This window comes from Alosa alosa, chromosome 1 (genome assembly GCF_017589495.1).
Source record: "Alosa alosa isolate M-15738 ecotype Scorff River chromosome 1, AALO_Geno_1.1, whole genome shotgun sequence".
Classification (NCBI taxonomy): domain Eukaryota; kingdom Metazoa; phylum Chordata; class Actinopteri; order Clupeiformes; family Clupeidae; genus Alosa; species Alosa alosa.
In genome coordinates, this window is record NC_063189.1 from 33502582 (window position 1) to 33518814 (window position 16233).

The 16233-nt window shown below is 42.8% G+C and overlaps 1 protein-coding gene across 1 annotated transcript; it reads right to left on the reverse strand.

Moving 5' to 3' along the window:
* Positions 1-336: 336 nt before the first annotated feature.
* Positions 337-15997, reverse strand: wdr19 (WD repeat domain 19). Its single transcript, XM_048243535.1, has 36 exons — positions 15901-15997; positions 15350-15441; positions 15133-15198; positions 14789-14914; positions 14573-14688; positions 14133-14248; positions 13863-13943; positions 12322-12434; positions 11864-12037; positions 11650-11720; positions 11302-11474; positions 11053-11167; positions 10797-10903; positions 10408-10515; positions 10113-10262; positions 8386-8533; positions 7996-8203; positions 7733-7892; positions 7531-7641; positions 7098-7207; positions 6116-6173; positions 5770-5910; positions 5531-5613; positions 5196-5279; positions 4410-4556; positions 4167-4291; positions 3857-3966; positions 3508-3576; positions 3106-3183; positions 2534-2630; positions 2214-2338; positions 1881-1962; positions 1514-1664; positions 1113-1236; positions 932-1008; positions 337-749 (listed from the first exon to the last, which is right to left on the reverse strand). The coding sequence occupies exons 1-36, from the start codon at positions 15904-15906 to the stop codon at positions 635-637; spliced, it is 4017 nt and encodes a 1338-aa protein (XP_048099492.1). The 5' UTR covers positions 15907-15997; the 3' UTR covers positions 337-634.
* Between the last annotated feature and the right edge of the window lie 236 nt (positions 15998-16233).

The window sequence follows — 16233 nt, forward strand, 5'->3', positions numbered from 1 at the left end:
GAAACTTTACATGCTAACTGGTGTTTTTTTGGCAATAGAATCAGCAAGGTCATGCTGTGAAATGTTTTCTTTCATTTTCTGTGGTGTGTTCAGCTTTGGATAACTGGTGAGAACAATATGTCTGTCACATGGCCATATACCATCTAAATGAAGTTGAAGATGATACCAACACTAGTTGCCTGATAGATGCAAACCTTCAGCCTTGTACCTACCTACCACCAAACCACAGCAGTAGGTAGATCACTACCAACCCCACTCTCATATGTTGCTTAGTTCTTCAAAAAGCTGTTCAGTTACACCTGGTGGACTTTAAATTCAGAAAAAAATTAACACCAGTAAAACAGAAAATGTTATCTTTTTATTTGATAATTATGTGAAAAATAACATAGTTTATATAAATAGTGTTTTTACAAGAGTAGGTTAGGTGAAGGGATCCCTTAGCTCAGATCACCTGACCACAGCCAGAGCACCTGAGTCCTCAGGCCTGGGGAAGTGAACTGCTCAGGCCGACACAGTGCAGTGTACAGATCTAACGGACACCATGCCCATTCAGCGCCATGCTCGATGCTTTTCAGAAGGCCTTGACCGCAGCTCTTCTCTCTCGGCTCTTCTCTCCTCTCTGGCTTGTCTGCCATCACTGTTCCAGCTCATTCAGCTGCAAGTAGCTGGAGCAGTCGGAGATCCTCTTCACCTGGTTCATACTCAGAATCTCAGAACACATGGGACACACCGACTCGGTCTCCAGCAGCCTGACACACACACACACACACACACACACACACACACACACACACACACACACACACACACACACACACACACCACACACACACCACACACACACAGAATGGGCAGGGTGTGGTCAGTCGTGGGTGGAGCCAGTGGGCGACTGGTACTGCCGGAAGACAAGACTGCTGAGTGTGCTACTTACTGTATTAACTGGGAGTAAAGCGCAGGGAAATCACAGTGCGGACACACTGACCAGTCCTCCTTCACCATGTGCCGACCCTGCACACAAGGGAGAGGTGGAGCGTGTGAGAGACTGTGAGAGACTGTGTGTTTGTGGAGGATTGCTGGTGGCTGCGTGTGTGTGTGTGTGTGTGTGTTCCTACCGTGGCGATGCAGTAGGGCAGGTTGTTCTTGCATCCTGGACACAGCAGCTCACACTCAGGCAGCTGGCCGCCACAGAACGGGCACGGAGTGGAGTCCTCCTCTAACTCGGACGTATCTGGACGCCTGACCATCACACACAGAGAGAGCGAGAGAGAGAGAGAGAGGGGAAGGAAAGGAAGAAGAATTGAAAATACAGATTGTAGAGAAAAGTCAGAAGTTGATGTTTATTGGGGGGTGTCACTGTTCACTCCTCCAGAAATAGAACAGACTCTTTGAGAAGCCATTTGATTGAGGCAAAACAGAGGGAGCAACTTGAAGACAGAGGGATGGTGTGTGTGTGTGTGTGTGTGTGTGTGTGTGTGTGTGTGTGTGTGTGTTTGGGGCAGCAGAAGGTACGCACCGGACCATGGCCTCTATCTTCTTCTTGTACTTCAGGTCAATCTTGTTGCGGTACTCAGGGCGCATCAGCATGGCGGCAAAGCTAAAGGCCGAGTTCTTCAAACCGGCACGGTGGCACTCTATCACAGCTGATGTCAGGATGGGGACAATGTCTACACACGCACACACACGCACGCACGCACACAAACACATGCACACACGCACACACACACACACACACACACGATTTCCACTTTTAACAAAATGCATTACATGTTTCCTTCATCATTTCCACAGGCTAACTATATTCATGATGGATAATTTATAAAGAACAGGAGTGTGTTCCTGCCTGAACGTGTAGCTATACTGTAGTGTTAGTGTCTGCTTACGTGAGGGGAACTTGCTGATGTTACTGGACACACGGATGAGCATGCGCGCCCCCTTCAGGTGATCTCCCCTCTTCACATGAATCTACAGATTTAAAAACATTAGGTGCGATCCAGGCAGGCCCACATTACACATCTAATAAAGCCACTGCGACTCGACAGTATTGGGTCCTCCCGTCAGGGAGAGTGTGTGTTTGTGAGAGTGTGTGTTTGTGGAGTGTGTGTTTGTGAGAGTGGGCGTTTGTGAGAGTGGGCATTTATGAGAGTGTGTGTTTGTGAGAGTGTGTGTTTGTGAGAGTGGGCTTGGATGTCACGGTCGCTGAGGTTGCCCCTCACCTTCACCAGTATGTAGCTGTGCAGGATCATGAGGTTGGTGGCCATCTCAGATGGGATTTTGATTTTCTGGGCCTGTAGCTCCGTGTACATGCTGAACAGCACATCATGAGCATTCCGGTAATTTCCTGCCAAAAATGACCCAAAACAGATGAAGTCTCACACACACGACGTACGAGGACAGAAAAGGGTTCAGTTATTCATATATTGCTACAGACCCACCTCCAGCCCCACCACACATCTCTCACACACACACACACACACACACACACACACACACACACACACACACACACAGACATCTCTCACACACACACACACACCTGCAGACTGCTCCTCTCTGGCAATGATGATGGCGGTCCGTGCTGCTTCTCTGTACTGTTTAAGAGCCATGTAGAGCCGGAACAGATACTTGGCATCCTGAGAGGTGCGAGGAGCAGAAAAGTGAACACACACACATACATACACACACACACACACACACACACACACACACAGAGTTCACAAGAGCAGTTCAGCTAGAGACTAGAATGAAGGCTGACACACACAGACATGCAACCACATTCAGCCAACAAGATGGTTTAGGATCAGTGAGGTGCCACGGCTCACGTCAGGGACAGGTGAAAGGGGCTGACTCTAGTCTCATGCTTGTTTCCAGCTTTTCATCACTAGCACTTTCTTAAAACCACCACTAAGGGGCACTGCACAGTGTCTTACTCACTGAGAGAGTCTATGCACATCAAATGTGCATGAGGGGCAGAAGTGAAGATGAGAGACACTTTTCAGTAGAGTACACAGAGCAGAAAACACACACGATGAGTTGGAGTGACAACGCTTAGATACGTAGAGGTGCAGTTCTGCAGCACTGTGTTGTCTGTCCCATCGGCTCTCCTACCTTTGGCATGCCATCACTCTCTCCCATCAGATAATCTATCAGCTGATTGGTCAAAGCATCATCCTTAGCCTCTCCAACCTGGAAGACATAGCCATCATCTTCCATCACACATTATTAATCATTACTTGTCATCACAATGACTACAATGTTCATGAATGGCATCTAAAAAGGCCTATTCACACCAAAGATTCGCCACGAGATGAGCAGCAACATTCTATAAACCAGCAACTTGCTGCAACATTTTAAAACCTTGCAACTGCGACTAGACATGGTGAATGTTTCGCAACGGCCTGCAACGACGGGCAACATCTAATTCACACCGCTGCAACTCCTTTCTGCAACGGTTTTGTCTCGTTGAAAATCTTTGGTGTGAATTGGGCCTTAGAGAGACTTAATACTCACAGTCTCGATGGCCTTCTCTATGGCCAAGCTATCTTCAGTGTTTGGACACTTCAGGAAGTGTTTCAGGGCCTGACGAGGTGAGATGGAGAGAGAGGAGAAAGGAGAGAGAGGAGAAAGGAGAGAGAGGAGGAAGGAGAAGAGAGGAGGAAGGAGAAGAGAGGAGGAAGGAGAGAGAGGACGAAGGAGAGAGGAGCAACAGACAGAGGGTGTGTTACAAATCATAAACAGCCGTCGAAAGGCAAGCATTTGACATTTAGATTCGACCAGTTAAATAAACTTCATTACCAAGGGATGGTGTGTGTGTGTGTGTGTGTGTGTGTGAGCATGTGATTATGTCATCTTCTCTCACTCTGCTAAACTGGCCACATTTCTGGAAGAACTTCCCGGCCAGAAGGTGCTGCTTCTCCCCCTCGAAGTGCAGTGCGATGCTCTGGTAATCCTCCGCTGTGGCGTCGGGGCCTGATGGGCACAACAAAACACAGAAGAAACCAGTTACACAACCCACTTTAAATACATACAGCAACATAGGAAATCTCAACAAAAAAGCTCATTTCCAACTTGAGTGAGAGTAGAGAGACATGATGAAGTGAGAGATGATGCAGTGAGAGACATGATGCAGTAAGAGACATGATGCATTGAGTGCAGAAGAGTTCTCTGACCGATGATGTCTGCATACACCTCCATCTGATCATGCTGCTGTGCCAGCTGAAAGGCCTCGTCGCTACAGTGTGACAGCACCAAGAACTGAATGGCAGAACCATAGTCATTCAGACTCAGGAAGAACCTACAACAAACCACAACCATCAATCTCATTCAGTCATCCTGTGCCAAGTGGTGTATTTTGTATTGCCGATGGTCCTTTGGACACCAAAGCATAATTCGATTGAGGGTTTTGTTCGGACCTTGCCACCATCTTTGCTCCGTCGATGGACTGTGTTTCCCTGACGATGCGCACAGCCTCCTCAGGGTTGTTGAGATGCTCCAGTAAGATGCGGATCACGTTGTCCCAGTCCCGGGCACTCTCATAGGCCATCGCTGCCTCCTTAAATCTGACCACAGACCATCAGAACTTCACCTCACAGAACATCACAACTTCCATGGACAGGTTAGGTAGGTTCTTAATTATTCTCTCCATGTCGTCATATAACAATAACAAAAACAGCTAAAACCAACATTCATCCATACAATTACAGTGGGTAGGTAATGTAATCTACAGTACAGGCCAAAAGTTTGGACACACCTTCTCATTCAATGCGTTTCCTTTATTTTCATGACTATTTACATTGTAGATTCATCAAAACTATTAATGAACACATGTGGAATTATGTACTTAACAAAAAAGTGTGAAATAACTGAAAACATGTCTTATATTCTAGTTTCTTCAAAGTTGATTTTATTTTTTATTTAACACCTTATTCAGCAAGCCATAACTTGACAAATATTAATCTGTGGGCCAAATAACTTTGCATTCATGCATAGTTTTGATGCCTTCAGTGAGAATCTACAATGTAAATAGTCATGAAAATAAAGAACACATTGAAATGAGAAGGTGTGTCCAAACTTTTGGCCTGTACTGTATGTATGATCATCACAGATTCACAGGAGTCTACAATGGCAACAATGTATACCAGAGACCACAGTATGTGTGTACTCTGTCAATATTGCGACTGCTGTTTAGTGACACTTACTTGCCATCAGCCTCCTTGGCTTTTGCATACTGCAGATGGATTTTGGGAGATGACACCTGAGGTAAGAGCTCACCCACCTTCGACCTGAAGACATACACACTTTCACTTTGTAGCTACATAAGAGGCCTCCGTGGTTGTGACAGAGATAAGTTAAGGGCATCTGACAAAGCACACAAACGTCCTGACAAAACAAAATAGTGGGGCAGCAGGCTAGTGATAATTGCGCATTTGTCCAGCATGCTCAACTGTGAATGTACACTTCAATTTGAGAAGCGTGGCAGAGAACTAGGAAGAGTGGAACATGAGAGGCATGTGTGAGTGTGACCAATTCTTACCAGTTCTTGCAGCGGATATAGACCGATGCAGCTTTATCGTAATACTGGCCTTTCTCATACAGCTGAGCTGCCTCTGAGTATTGCTACAACACACAAAGACATTAACATGGTTAACCTATGGAAGGCCTCAGACAGGGACACGACACAGTGCCCTGTGTGTAAGATGGGAATAAGCACAGATGTGAGGCTGACGGAGCCGAGGGGCAGACAGTGGACTTGAGGCCCTCTTGTATGTCCACCTTCATGCTCTCCAGGATGGCCCCACAGTCCTTCTTCAGCGCTCGGCTCGGGTGCTTGATGGCAAGGTTTGCACCACGCCGGATATCTCCCATGCGGATGGACATCCGTGCCACTCCGGCCTGACACGCCTCATCATGCTCCTGGTACCAGGGGAAAGGTTAAGCACACCTCAGCTTGTCGCCGTAAATGTAGGAAAGCATTTACATTTACTCAAAACAAATGGAAAGTTTTAAAAGATTCACCCAAAATCCGCTACTCTCAGAGGTGAACATAGCTGTATATATTTGGGAAAACAGACAATGATGGCAATGTTGTACTACTTTCTGTGTGCTACTACATACGGACCTTATTCTCTTGGGTCATTCCCTTTTCAAAGTGGGACAGTGCATTCACATAGTCTCCACTGCCAGGGGACAGAACACAAAATACAACATCACTGCATGTCTCATTAATAGCAGATCACCTAATACAATAATTGTATGATCAAAACATAATATTTCATGACTTCATTCATCATGGCGTTGCGTTAGAGGCAGATATCGCAATGGCTGTGGTTTGGTCAGAGGCTGAATGCCGCAGATAATTGCAGCAACCAAACTGCTGTATAAAAGTAAAAATAGCTAGAGCAAGCCTGTAAACTCACACACCTATATTAAAAAATAACATACCATATGCCTATAAACTCACACACCTATATTGAAAAATAATATACCATATGACTATAAACTCACACACCTATATTGAAAAATGACATACCATATGACTTTACACTCACACACCTATATTGAAAAATGACATACCATATGACTTTAAACTCACACACCTATATTGAAAAATGACATACCATATGACTATAAACTCACACACCTATATTAAAAAATAATATACCATATGACTTTAAACTCACACACCTATATTGAAAAATGACATACCATATGACTTTAAACTCACATACCTATATTGAAAAATGACATACCATATGACTATAAACTCACACACCTATATTGAAAAATGACATACCATATGACTTTAAACTCACACACCTATATTGAAAAATGACATACCATATGACTTTAAACTCACACACCTATATTGAAAAATGACATACCATATGACTTTAAACTCACACACCTATATTCTGCCCTACAAAGCCAAAGTGCAGTATCTACGAAAATTCCAAACTGCGAAAAATTTTGATAGATTGAACGGAGGATATGGTATTTTATTTTGGTGTAAAAAAATTTCACAAAAAATGCAGTTACTGCACTTGTGTGTGGCTTTGTAGGGCAGTATTGTTCTTCCACATTGACAGGTGAGTGTTACTCACATGAACTCCAGTTGGATGGCGTATTCTTTAGAGATAAACGGCATTTCGTTTGGAGATAGCCTGTTAGCCAGCTGCAGTGCACTATCCCAGTGCTGCAGGTCTCTTCTCATCTACACACACACACACACACACACACACACACAGACACACAGACACGCACACACATTAATAAAGAATGAATGTATTTTGTATATGTGGAGATATGATGTCTGGTGTATTTGGTGCATAGTGGCTGTATACGAATGTATATTGTATATGTGGAGATATGATGTCTGGTGTATTTGGTGCATGGTGGCTGTAAATGACTATTGTATATGTGGAGATATGATGTGTGGTGTAATTGGTGCATGGTGGCTGTATATGACTATTGTATATGTGGAGATATGATGTGTGGTGTAATTGGTGCATGGTGGCTGTATATGTCCATGGGTACCTCCAGAGCAGCCCCAGGGCAGGAGGAGGCCAGGTAGAGGTCCTGGGCCTGGTTGTAGTCGTTAGTGAACATGGCCAGATGGCCAGCCAGCAGATTCTGATCCTCTATACCCTGCCAGTTAGAATGGCCCAGAACACAGAGATCACTACATGCTTCTATGTTAAAGTCAACATGAAGGGAGAGACACAGAGGACCTTCTGACCTTGATATCTTCCAGGGACATGACCATGCCTACATTCCCCATCATGCGATACACTTGCACTGCCAGCTCCACCTCTATGTGATGCAGACACGTCCGCCCCATCTCAGCCCACGTCTCTGAGCAGTTAAGAAGCTTACACATCTCCCATGCCTCCAGGAACCTAATACACGCCGCAGGACGACACACACTTATATGACATACAGTGGATGTCTGTTTATGTGTGTTTTGTGGACAGAGTGATCTGCTAGGATGCTTATTCCTACCTCTTGAGCATCAGGGCCTTTTGGAGCATCTGTGTGAGCTGCTCCCTCGAGGCCTCAGAGAATCGGGCTCTGACAAAACTGTGTGTGCTCAGGTACACACTGTTGGTCTTGCCACTCTGTGTCTGACATATTAACTCCCCATTGTGGAGTAGCAAGGGCTTATGGGAAAATGGAAGTTTGGTGCCACCCACAAGGATGACTCTGGAGCCTAGACAGGAAGAAGGAGACAGAAATTAATTTATTAAGCATTTTAAGCATTTTCTGTATCTGATGTTGAGCTTGTAGTGTGTGTGTGTGTGTCTTGTAGTGTGTGTGTGTGTGTGTGTGTGTGTGTGTGTGTGTGTGTGTGTGTGTGTGAATGCACATGTTTATGTTTGTGTAGCTCTCTACCCTGAATGGTGTCTTTGTGGAAGGCATAGGTATAAACTTTGTCGTCATCATAGGCCACAAAGACCCCCTTATCCCCTGGCCAGGTTTCCCAAATAGCACCATTGATGGTTGGAGAAAAGTTAGGGATCTCACACACTGCATCATTCACCTGAACAATGAGAAACAAGCAAAGAGAGAAGATCAAAAGCTATTTTTTCTATTTATTGTTTAGTAACCCTTTGGGGCCTCAGCTACTTTTAGTGTAATTTTACTATTACTGTTACTTTCAAGCTTATTACTTTTGCCATCTATATATGCTATATATTTTTCTGGACAGTCTAGGCTACCCATATCTGGGAATGCATGATGTTATAATTCTTCCACATTTCTTATATCAGCCTTTTTATCAAGGAAAAATATACTTAACTTGCATATCATGAATTATTTTTCATGGTATTTATTGCATATATGTCAAAGCATGCCAATACAAATATCTTTTCAAATTTGTGTAGTTGGGATTGTCAGGAACCTGGCAATATAAAAATCATGATGTGGGATACTCTATGGATAAACAATTTACAAAAATATATGTACTGGCATGAATATTGTAATTATTATGAATCGTTTTATTTACTGAAATCTTGTCACAGAACCATTTGGATGAAGAATGTGCCATATACTCCTCTGCATTTGCGACCTGAAGTGACCTGTGCTTGCATATGTGCAGATGTCATGTAGCCCAAGGCACAGTTGATCTGTGCATGCTGTGACCAACTTTTGATTTTTTTGATATGGAAAGCAAATTCATTATTTTGCAGTGCTATTGAGAATTCCAGCCCAAAGTTGGAGAAAATGCATAAAATCCCGGATCACTCGAGAACGGCTAATTGTACAGAGAGGAATGCTTATTGCCTTATATTCGGTAAAGTCTGCTATTTATTTTGATATATGGTTGTTGTACAGAGAGGAATGCTTATTGCCTTATATTCGGTAAGGTCTGCTATTTATTTTGATATATGGTTGTCTTGTGGTGAGTTTGAGATATTCCACTGGGAAAAATGGGTGTGGAGATGGATACAGAGCTTTATGCCGAATGCAAATATGATTCAATTTTCTCACTAACCATTTATCACAGGAACTAGCAGCATCTGAAAGCTGCACAGGTTGCGTAGTTTCACGTGATATGCATTTGATATCTCATCCAATATCATCCAATTAAATCATGTACATTTTTCTAATGCAACCCATTTGCAACTTTGGAGCTAGGTACGGAAAATGTATAGGTTACATCTTTGTTGAGATGTTAAATGTTTCAGCAGACATTCTGGGAAATTATCGGATGGAAATCTGGGCTTTCTTAGTGGGCTACTACCATTGCTTCTAGATGACTCCGCTTCAGCCCTCTCTGCTGCTGCTACCACAGCTTCTAGCATTCGAACGTTCCCTGGCAAAAAAGACTACGTTGCCACACCCATATCCAAAATCCACATCTCCATGCGATTTATCGCTTCTGGGGAAAGTTTAAGTTGAAGGCAACCAACCCGGGAGGAATAGGTCATTTCTGCCAGCTATTTTCGCCGTCAAACAATGGCTTATCATGTTGATTTCTTTAACCGACTTTGGTGGTAATACTGGCATTGCAGACTCTTCTTAGTACATATGATGTGACACAGCTCCACTGAAAATAGTGGCTTTAGCCCTCTTGGATACAATGTTTGTGAGTGTGCATATGCACACTTGAGTGTTACCGGGCTGAAAAGGAATCCATCGCTCTTGTCATCTATGAAGATGAGACGTGTCCCACTGGGGTCGGGGAAAACCTTCCTCACACCCACGGGGTGGCGATACTCATTAATGTTCTGCCAGTCCTCAATGAAAAAGCACTGGATCAAGCCCGTCTATGAGCGGGAGAGAGACAGAGAGAGGGAGAGTATTAGCAGCCAAACGGCTAAAACTAGTCAGAAGAGGTTATTACAAGCAATTTACAAGCAAATGATAGGTAGGCCATTAGCAGAGTTGCTATTGACCACATGATTGACTTACATCAGTGCCTAAGAACAGGAAGTCAGCAGTAAGTGCGTGGCTCATGATGCGATATTTATCACCAGAGAACAATTTTGTCTGCCTCTCCTCCTGCTCCTCACCCTCAATCTGATGAACATACGTAAAGACACAAAGCAAAATTACAATTAACATTAAACATGTCACATATGATGGCCCTCACAAATTAAATTGTGCCAAACTAAGAACCATCAGTTTCTGCTTGATGAGCAGTAAGCTCTGCAAAGACTTCATATCATGCATCCCTTTCAATAAAAATGCTGTGTTGTCTGAGGTCCTAAAATACACATGCACACCCATACATGCGTGCACATCCATCCACCCACCCACACACATCCACGCAGATACACACACACACACACACTACCTACCATGTGTAACTGCACTTTCCCCTCAAACAGTGCAGCTGCGTAGTCAGCATTCAGACACATGCTCACCACCGTGCCCAAATACTCAGTGTCCTTCAGCCTTTCTACTGCTAAACACATGCAACAAAAACATGCAAATTAAACGGGATTCAAGGACATGAAATATAAGACATTAAAAGAAACAATTAAGATAGTACTGATAAGTTAAACAAGTCATTTGAAGAAGCAAAAATGGTTGTTCAATTTCTCTTTCACACACCATTTTCTCCTACAGCGTAAAACCATGCCCGATTATTCATCCCCACAGCAACATGGTATGGCCCTACAGCAATGAAATTAGGCTCCACGTCCACTGCTACGGCTAATGGTCCTTCCTGTTGAAAAAAGACACGAGACACAATCAAGAGTAAGTATTATGAAAGATATCACAGAAATGGTGGCTCAGAAGTGACTCATATAAACGTTATGTTTCCACAATGTGTTTATGTGTTGGTGTGTGTTTGCATACCATCTCCACGGGGTTAGCGACCGTGACCTCTAATAGTGACGTGAGGTACGCCATCCGTGTGCCCGAGCTGCTGCCGAGGATTGGCAGTCGTGTGAGAAACACGTGCAGAGAGCCACGCTGGGTGGACACTGCCAACAGCTGTCCATCATCTGTCCATGACAGCTGGTCCAGACCTGACAAACGCAACAGTGCGCACACACTCTTTGATCCAGCTACTAGTCAGCGTATGATGTGTGTGATGAGTGTGTGTGTGTTGAACTTTATGGACTCTATACCCAACCAAAGTGTAAGTGTGCTGACTAAACCTTTGGTTTCTTCACAGAGCATGTGTAAGTGTGCTGACTAAACCTTTGGTTTCTTCATCCAGGTTGATGATGGCATACATCTCCTTAAGTTCTGTGAGGTCATGGATCTTTATACTGGCGGGGGGAAAAAACAACATTTGTAAAGCACTTTCTGCCCAAATACAAATGAGGATGTCAAAGCTGATCTATTTCTGTCCAGTTCATATGGATATATGCATATCCTCTTCTGGCCCCTGGAGCCCCTAGGTCAGACATACCAGCTGTCTCCACAGGAGGCCGCCTTGCTGAGAGACTGGGAGATGGCGATGCTGGTCAGACTGTCCTTGTGGTTGTGAGCTTGAAAGAGCTCCTGGCCAATCTCACGGATGTGAGTGGAGATGACCACAAAATAACCCTGAGAGAATCCTATCATTATATATCCATCCCCATACCTGACCAGAAAGAGACAAAAAGAGATAGAGAGAGAGTATAGAGAGAAAAAGAAAGGTTAAATAATGAGAGAAATAGAATATGAGAGAATATAATAGAAAACTGAACATCTAGCTACTGTGTAGCTTGAAATGACCTCATTACTATAACACAACAACTGATACTTCCTTTTGAGTACAACATTCATCCTGTATAATAACTCCTTGCTATGCACCTTAAATGCCTCTCAAATGAATGTAGGCAGACAGCAGCAAGGCCTAATGTGAGAATAGCAGTGAGGCTGTACCAGCGGTAGGAGACTATGGAGCCGTAGCGCTGCTGGAAGGCCAACTCAATGGGGTTATCAGGGTCATTCAGGTTGAATAGGAAAAGAGTCTTCTTCCCCACAGCAACGCTCACCTACATCACATAGGACAAAAAATTAGCCATTAGCAAACAGGGCTACCCTGTACACTAATCCCATCCTGCGTCTCCTTTCATTTCCATCTCCTCCCCTTCTGCTCCCCTTCTCCTCCTCCTCTTCTCCTCCCTTTCTCCTCCACAGTCTCCTCCCCTTCTGCTCCCCTTCTCCTCCTCTGAATAAATACATTTTTATCATAAAATGTTTCTTCATTATAATAGAAAAAATATTTTTGAGTTTTGTTCAAAGCAGTCCACGTGGCTTAATGATAATGCTTTCTGAAATAGGACAGCAAGCCATGTAAAGACCCTCTCCACGTTTGAGTACTGACTGCCCACTACTGCTTTACTACTGTTTTACTAATGTCCACAGCCTAATGTTTTTACTAGTTTTACTGCTACACTGTTTTTTTAATGCTATATTAGCACACATGACCAATGGCTTCTGCTACAATACTGAATGGCTGTAACCCTATTACCTCAACCTGTTCTTGCACTGACATAGTTTTTTATATTACCTTGTCTACATTATACTTTACTCTCCTATTTGTCCATATTATTTATGCTGGTCTCTAGACCTTATTCTTGCACTGTTGCACTACTGTTGGAATACTTTCTGCACCTTCACCATGACACTCTACACTCTCTTGAGCACCTTTTGCACCTTCACCATGCACATAACTACCATGGACTACTGTTGGACTACTTTTTGCACCTTCACCATGACACTCACTCTCTTGATCACCTTACCATGCACACAGAACTACAGGACTACTGTTGGACTACTTTTTGCACCTTCACCATGACACTCACTCTCTTGAGCACCTCACCATGCACACAGAACTACAGGCCAGTCTCTGCCCTGTCACTGCAAGCTTCTCATGCTTGATCACCCTCAAGCACACTGTGGATTTTTTTCTATTTAATATATTTAGTATTTAGTTTTGTTAGTTTTTCTTATCTTCTACTGTCTGTATTGTACAGTGGAGTTTGGTTATATGTTCATACTTATACTTATATTTACCATTTCTGCTGTAAGTACATGTTGTGTGTGATGTCTGTACGCTACTGAGACCTTTGAATTTCCCCTTGGGGATCAATAAAGTATCTATATATCTATCTATCTATCTAAAGATGAACATTAAGATGCAGGTCATATTCAGGAGAGGTCAAAGTTTTTTAGTGTTTGAATTACTGAGGCACAAAAAAAAACTTGGTCAAAAATGCCACTAGAACAAAATGAAGACAAGGTTGTTTTGGGAGGGTACCTGGGCAATGTTCTATGTTCTACTTGTATACATGCTGTTTTGCCAATATGGATGACCAGTTTTGCCTTTATTCCTTCAGAACATAAATTCTTCATTGGTCATTGGTTCAGATTATTGTCAACAGACCTTTCAATTTACACACTCACTCTCACTGACTTACTGTGCTCTCTCCTGGTGAAGATCTCTCATCTGTCTTCATCACAGAGAACTGAATATCGGCAGGATCTGACCGTACTGATGTCTGAGAGAGTGTGAATGTGAGAGAGATAAGAGCAAGAGCAAGGACACATGCGTTTTTCATTCATGTACTAACATACTTTTATAGAAGAAAATTCAGCAGGTTGTTATGTGTCAAGGTGCTTTACAAAACCAAAACGAGCAAGGTTTGTGACATTGATAGGGAAGAGCAAATGGTGACACAAGTACAGACCTGTCGAATGGTGTCCCCTTCATGGTTGCTGATTGTTACACTGCGATCTTCACTACCCAGGGCCAATAGGTTCTGAGAGCTCCAGCAACCACAGGTGATGCGTTTTGTGTGCTTACCTAAACATAGGCAATGACAAATTAATTTCCCTTAATTCCCTTAAGTGATGTGGTTATGATGGACAATATAATGTTGCCCAGATAACATAATCTGCCTATCACATTTGAATGTTGGCTTACAACATTCAACATTAGCGTAACAACTTATGTACATTTTACATCATGTAGGGACAGTATGCTACAAACAGAGGTGACCTAAGTCAGAGCACAGCACAAAAGCATCAATCTACCACAAAATAGTAATATTTTGTTTATTTATCATATTAAAGTAATGTTTTTTCAGACATCATCCTCAACATGACATATGTTGTGTCAATACTTTACCAAGAACTGGTATCTTTCGGGAGGTCTGCTGGTTGTAGATGAGCAGGTTCCCTTTGGCTGTTCCCACAGCAAGTAAAGGCCCAGTCTTAGACCACAGCAGAAAAGACATCTGATCCCTATGTGTCAAAAAATATGAAGGAAAAAAGACCACTCAAGTCACAATCCTCTACATAACACAGAAACATCCTCACATAGTTTTGTCAAATATGTACCTACCTCATGCCGCTGTCTAACTGTGACGTTTTGTTGACATTTGCATCCCATAGATGGATGGCACTTGACTTCTCTGCTATTATTGCCAGGGTGTCCCCATCTTTATCCCAATCCATTCCTATGCACCTTCTAATGAAGAAGAGAAAGGCCAACACAGATAGAAGCCTGTCAAATTATATTAAGCCTGGTGCACTATGGTGCACTCATGAATTATATGCTTAACATAGGCTAGAGTTGACTTCTGTTCTTGCAGTGTTACTAACAAACATATAAAATATCAGAAATACACTGCAGTAACCAACTAAATCAAGGAACAGTTTAAGTGGGGTTTCCACTGTTATACGCACCCTGGTAGATTAAATTCATTCATTCTTTGCCCATGCCGATCGAAGATCTTTACGGTGTTGTCGAAACTAAAAAACAAAAGAAAACAAAACAGCTGTTTGATACTATCTAAATCTCCTGACAACCACAACAGATCATTCTGTAATTAAAGTAGAAAGTGTTTTCATTAAATTATATATTTAGCATCCACCATGTAGAAAACAAATGTGTGTTACTTACCCAGCAACGGCAAGATAATTCCCCAAAGTTTTCTGCCATTTGTAATGCAGGCAGGACCCCTGCCAATTTTTCTCTGCGATTGTGAATACGCGCTGTGGCATAAATGCACTTGATCATTAGGGTTATTGAGGTTTCCAACTAAATATTTTGCAATAGCTAACGTATGTCTAATAGTAACGTACTGGTTGGCGCAACCTAAAATGCAATTATATGGTCTGTTGCTGCTGCGCATGTAAGTAGTGTAACTCAACGTTAACTTTAGCTAAGTAAAGACACATCACACACGTAACATTACTTTGAATTCTGATCCAACATTAAAGTCACATAACGTTAAGTGCCCCCCTTTTACCGTCTAGCTCCTATGCGTTTAACTTACTGATTAGGACAGCTAACGTTAAATGTAGCCATGAAGCTAATGTTAACCAACAAACTAAGAATGAGCTTCACCACCCATACAAATAATTTAGCGACGTATACACCAAAGCATAACGTGTTTAAAATACTGCGATCAGAAAAGATGTTGTGGCGGGAACAAAAACAGAATTACATACCTTCATACTTTTCGTTTAAAGGCTAAACTGCTGTACAAGACTTGTGTACATTTCCCAGGATTCGTCAGTCTAAGCGTCGGCGTCACCCATAGCGACCTCAGAGCCAATCAATGAAGAGCGGCACAAATAGTCCTCTTTGATGACCATAGACTGACATATATTATCTGTTTGATGACAGCAGAAATGATGTAACGTTATCATCTTTCTGCTATATCTTTGAGCTCATGCGTTGAACTTGCGAATTATTTTATAAGTCACTCACTCACCTATTTGGTCTTTACGACCTGTAGCCAGCAAAGTACTTCTATACACAAACGTAATATCAATATAATA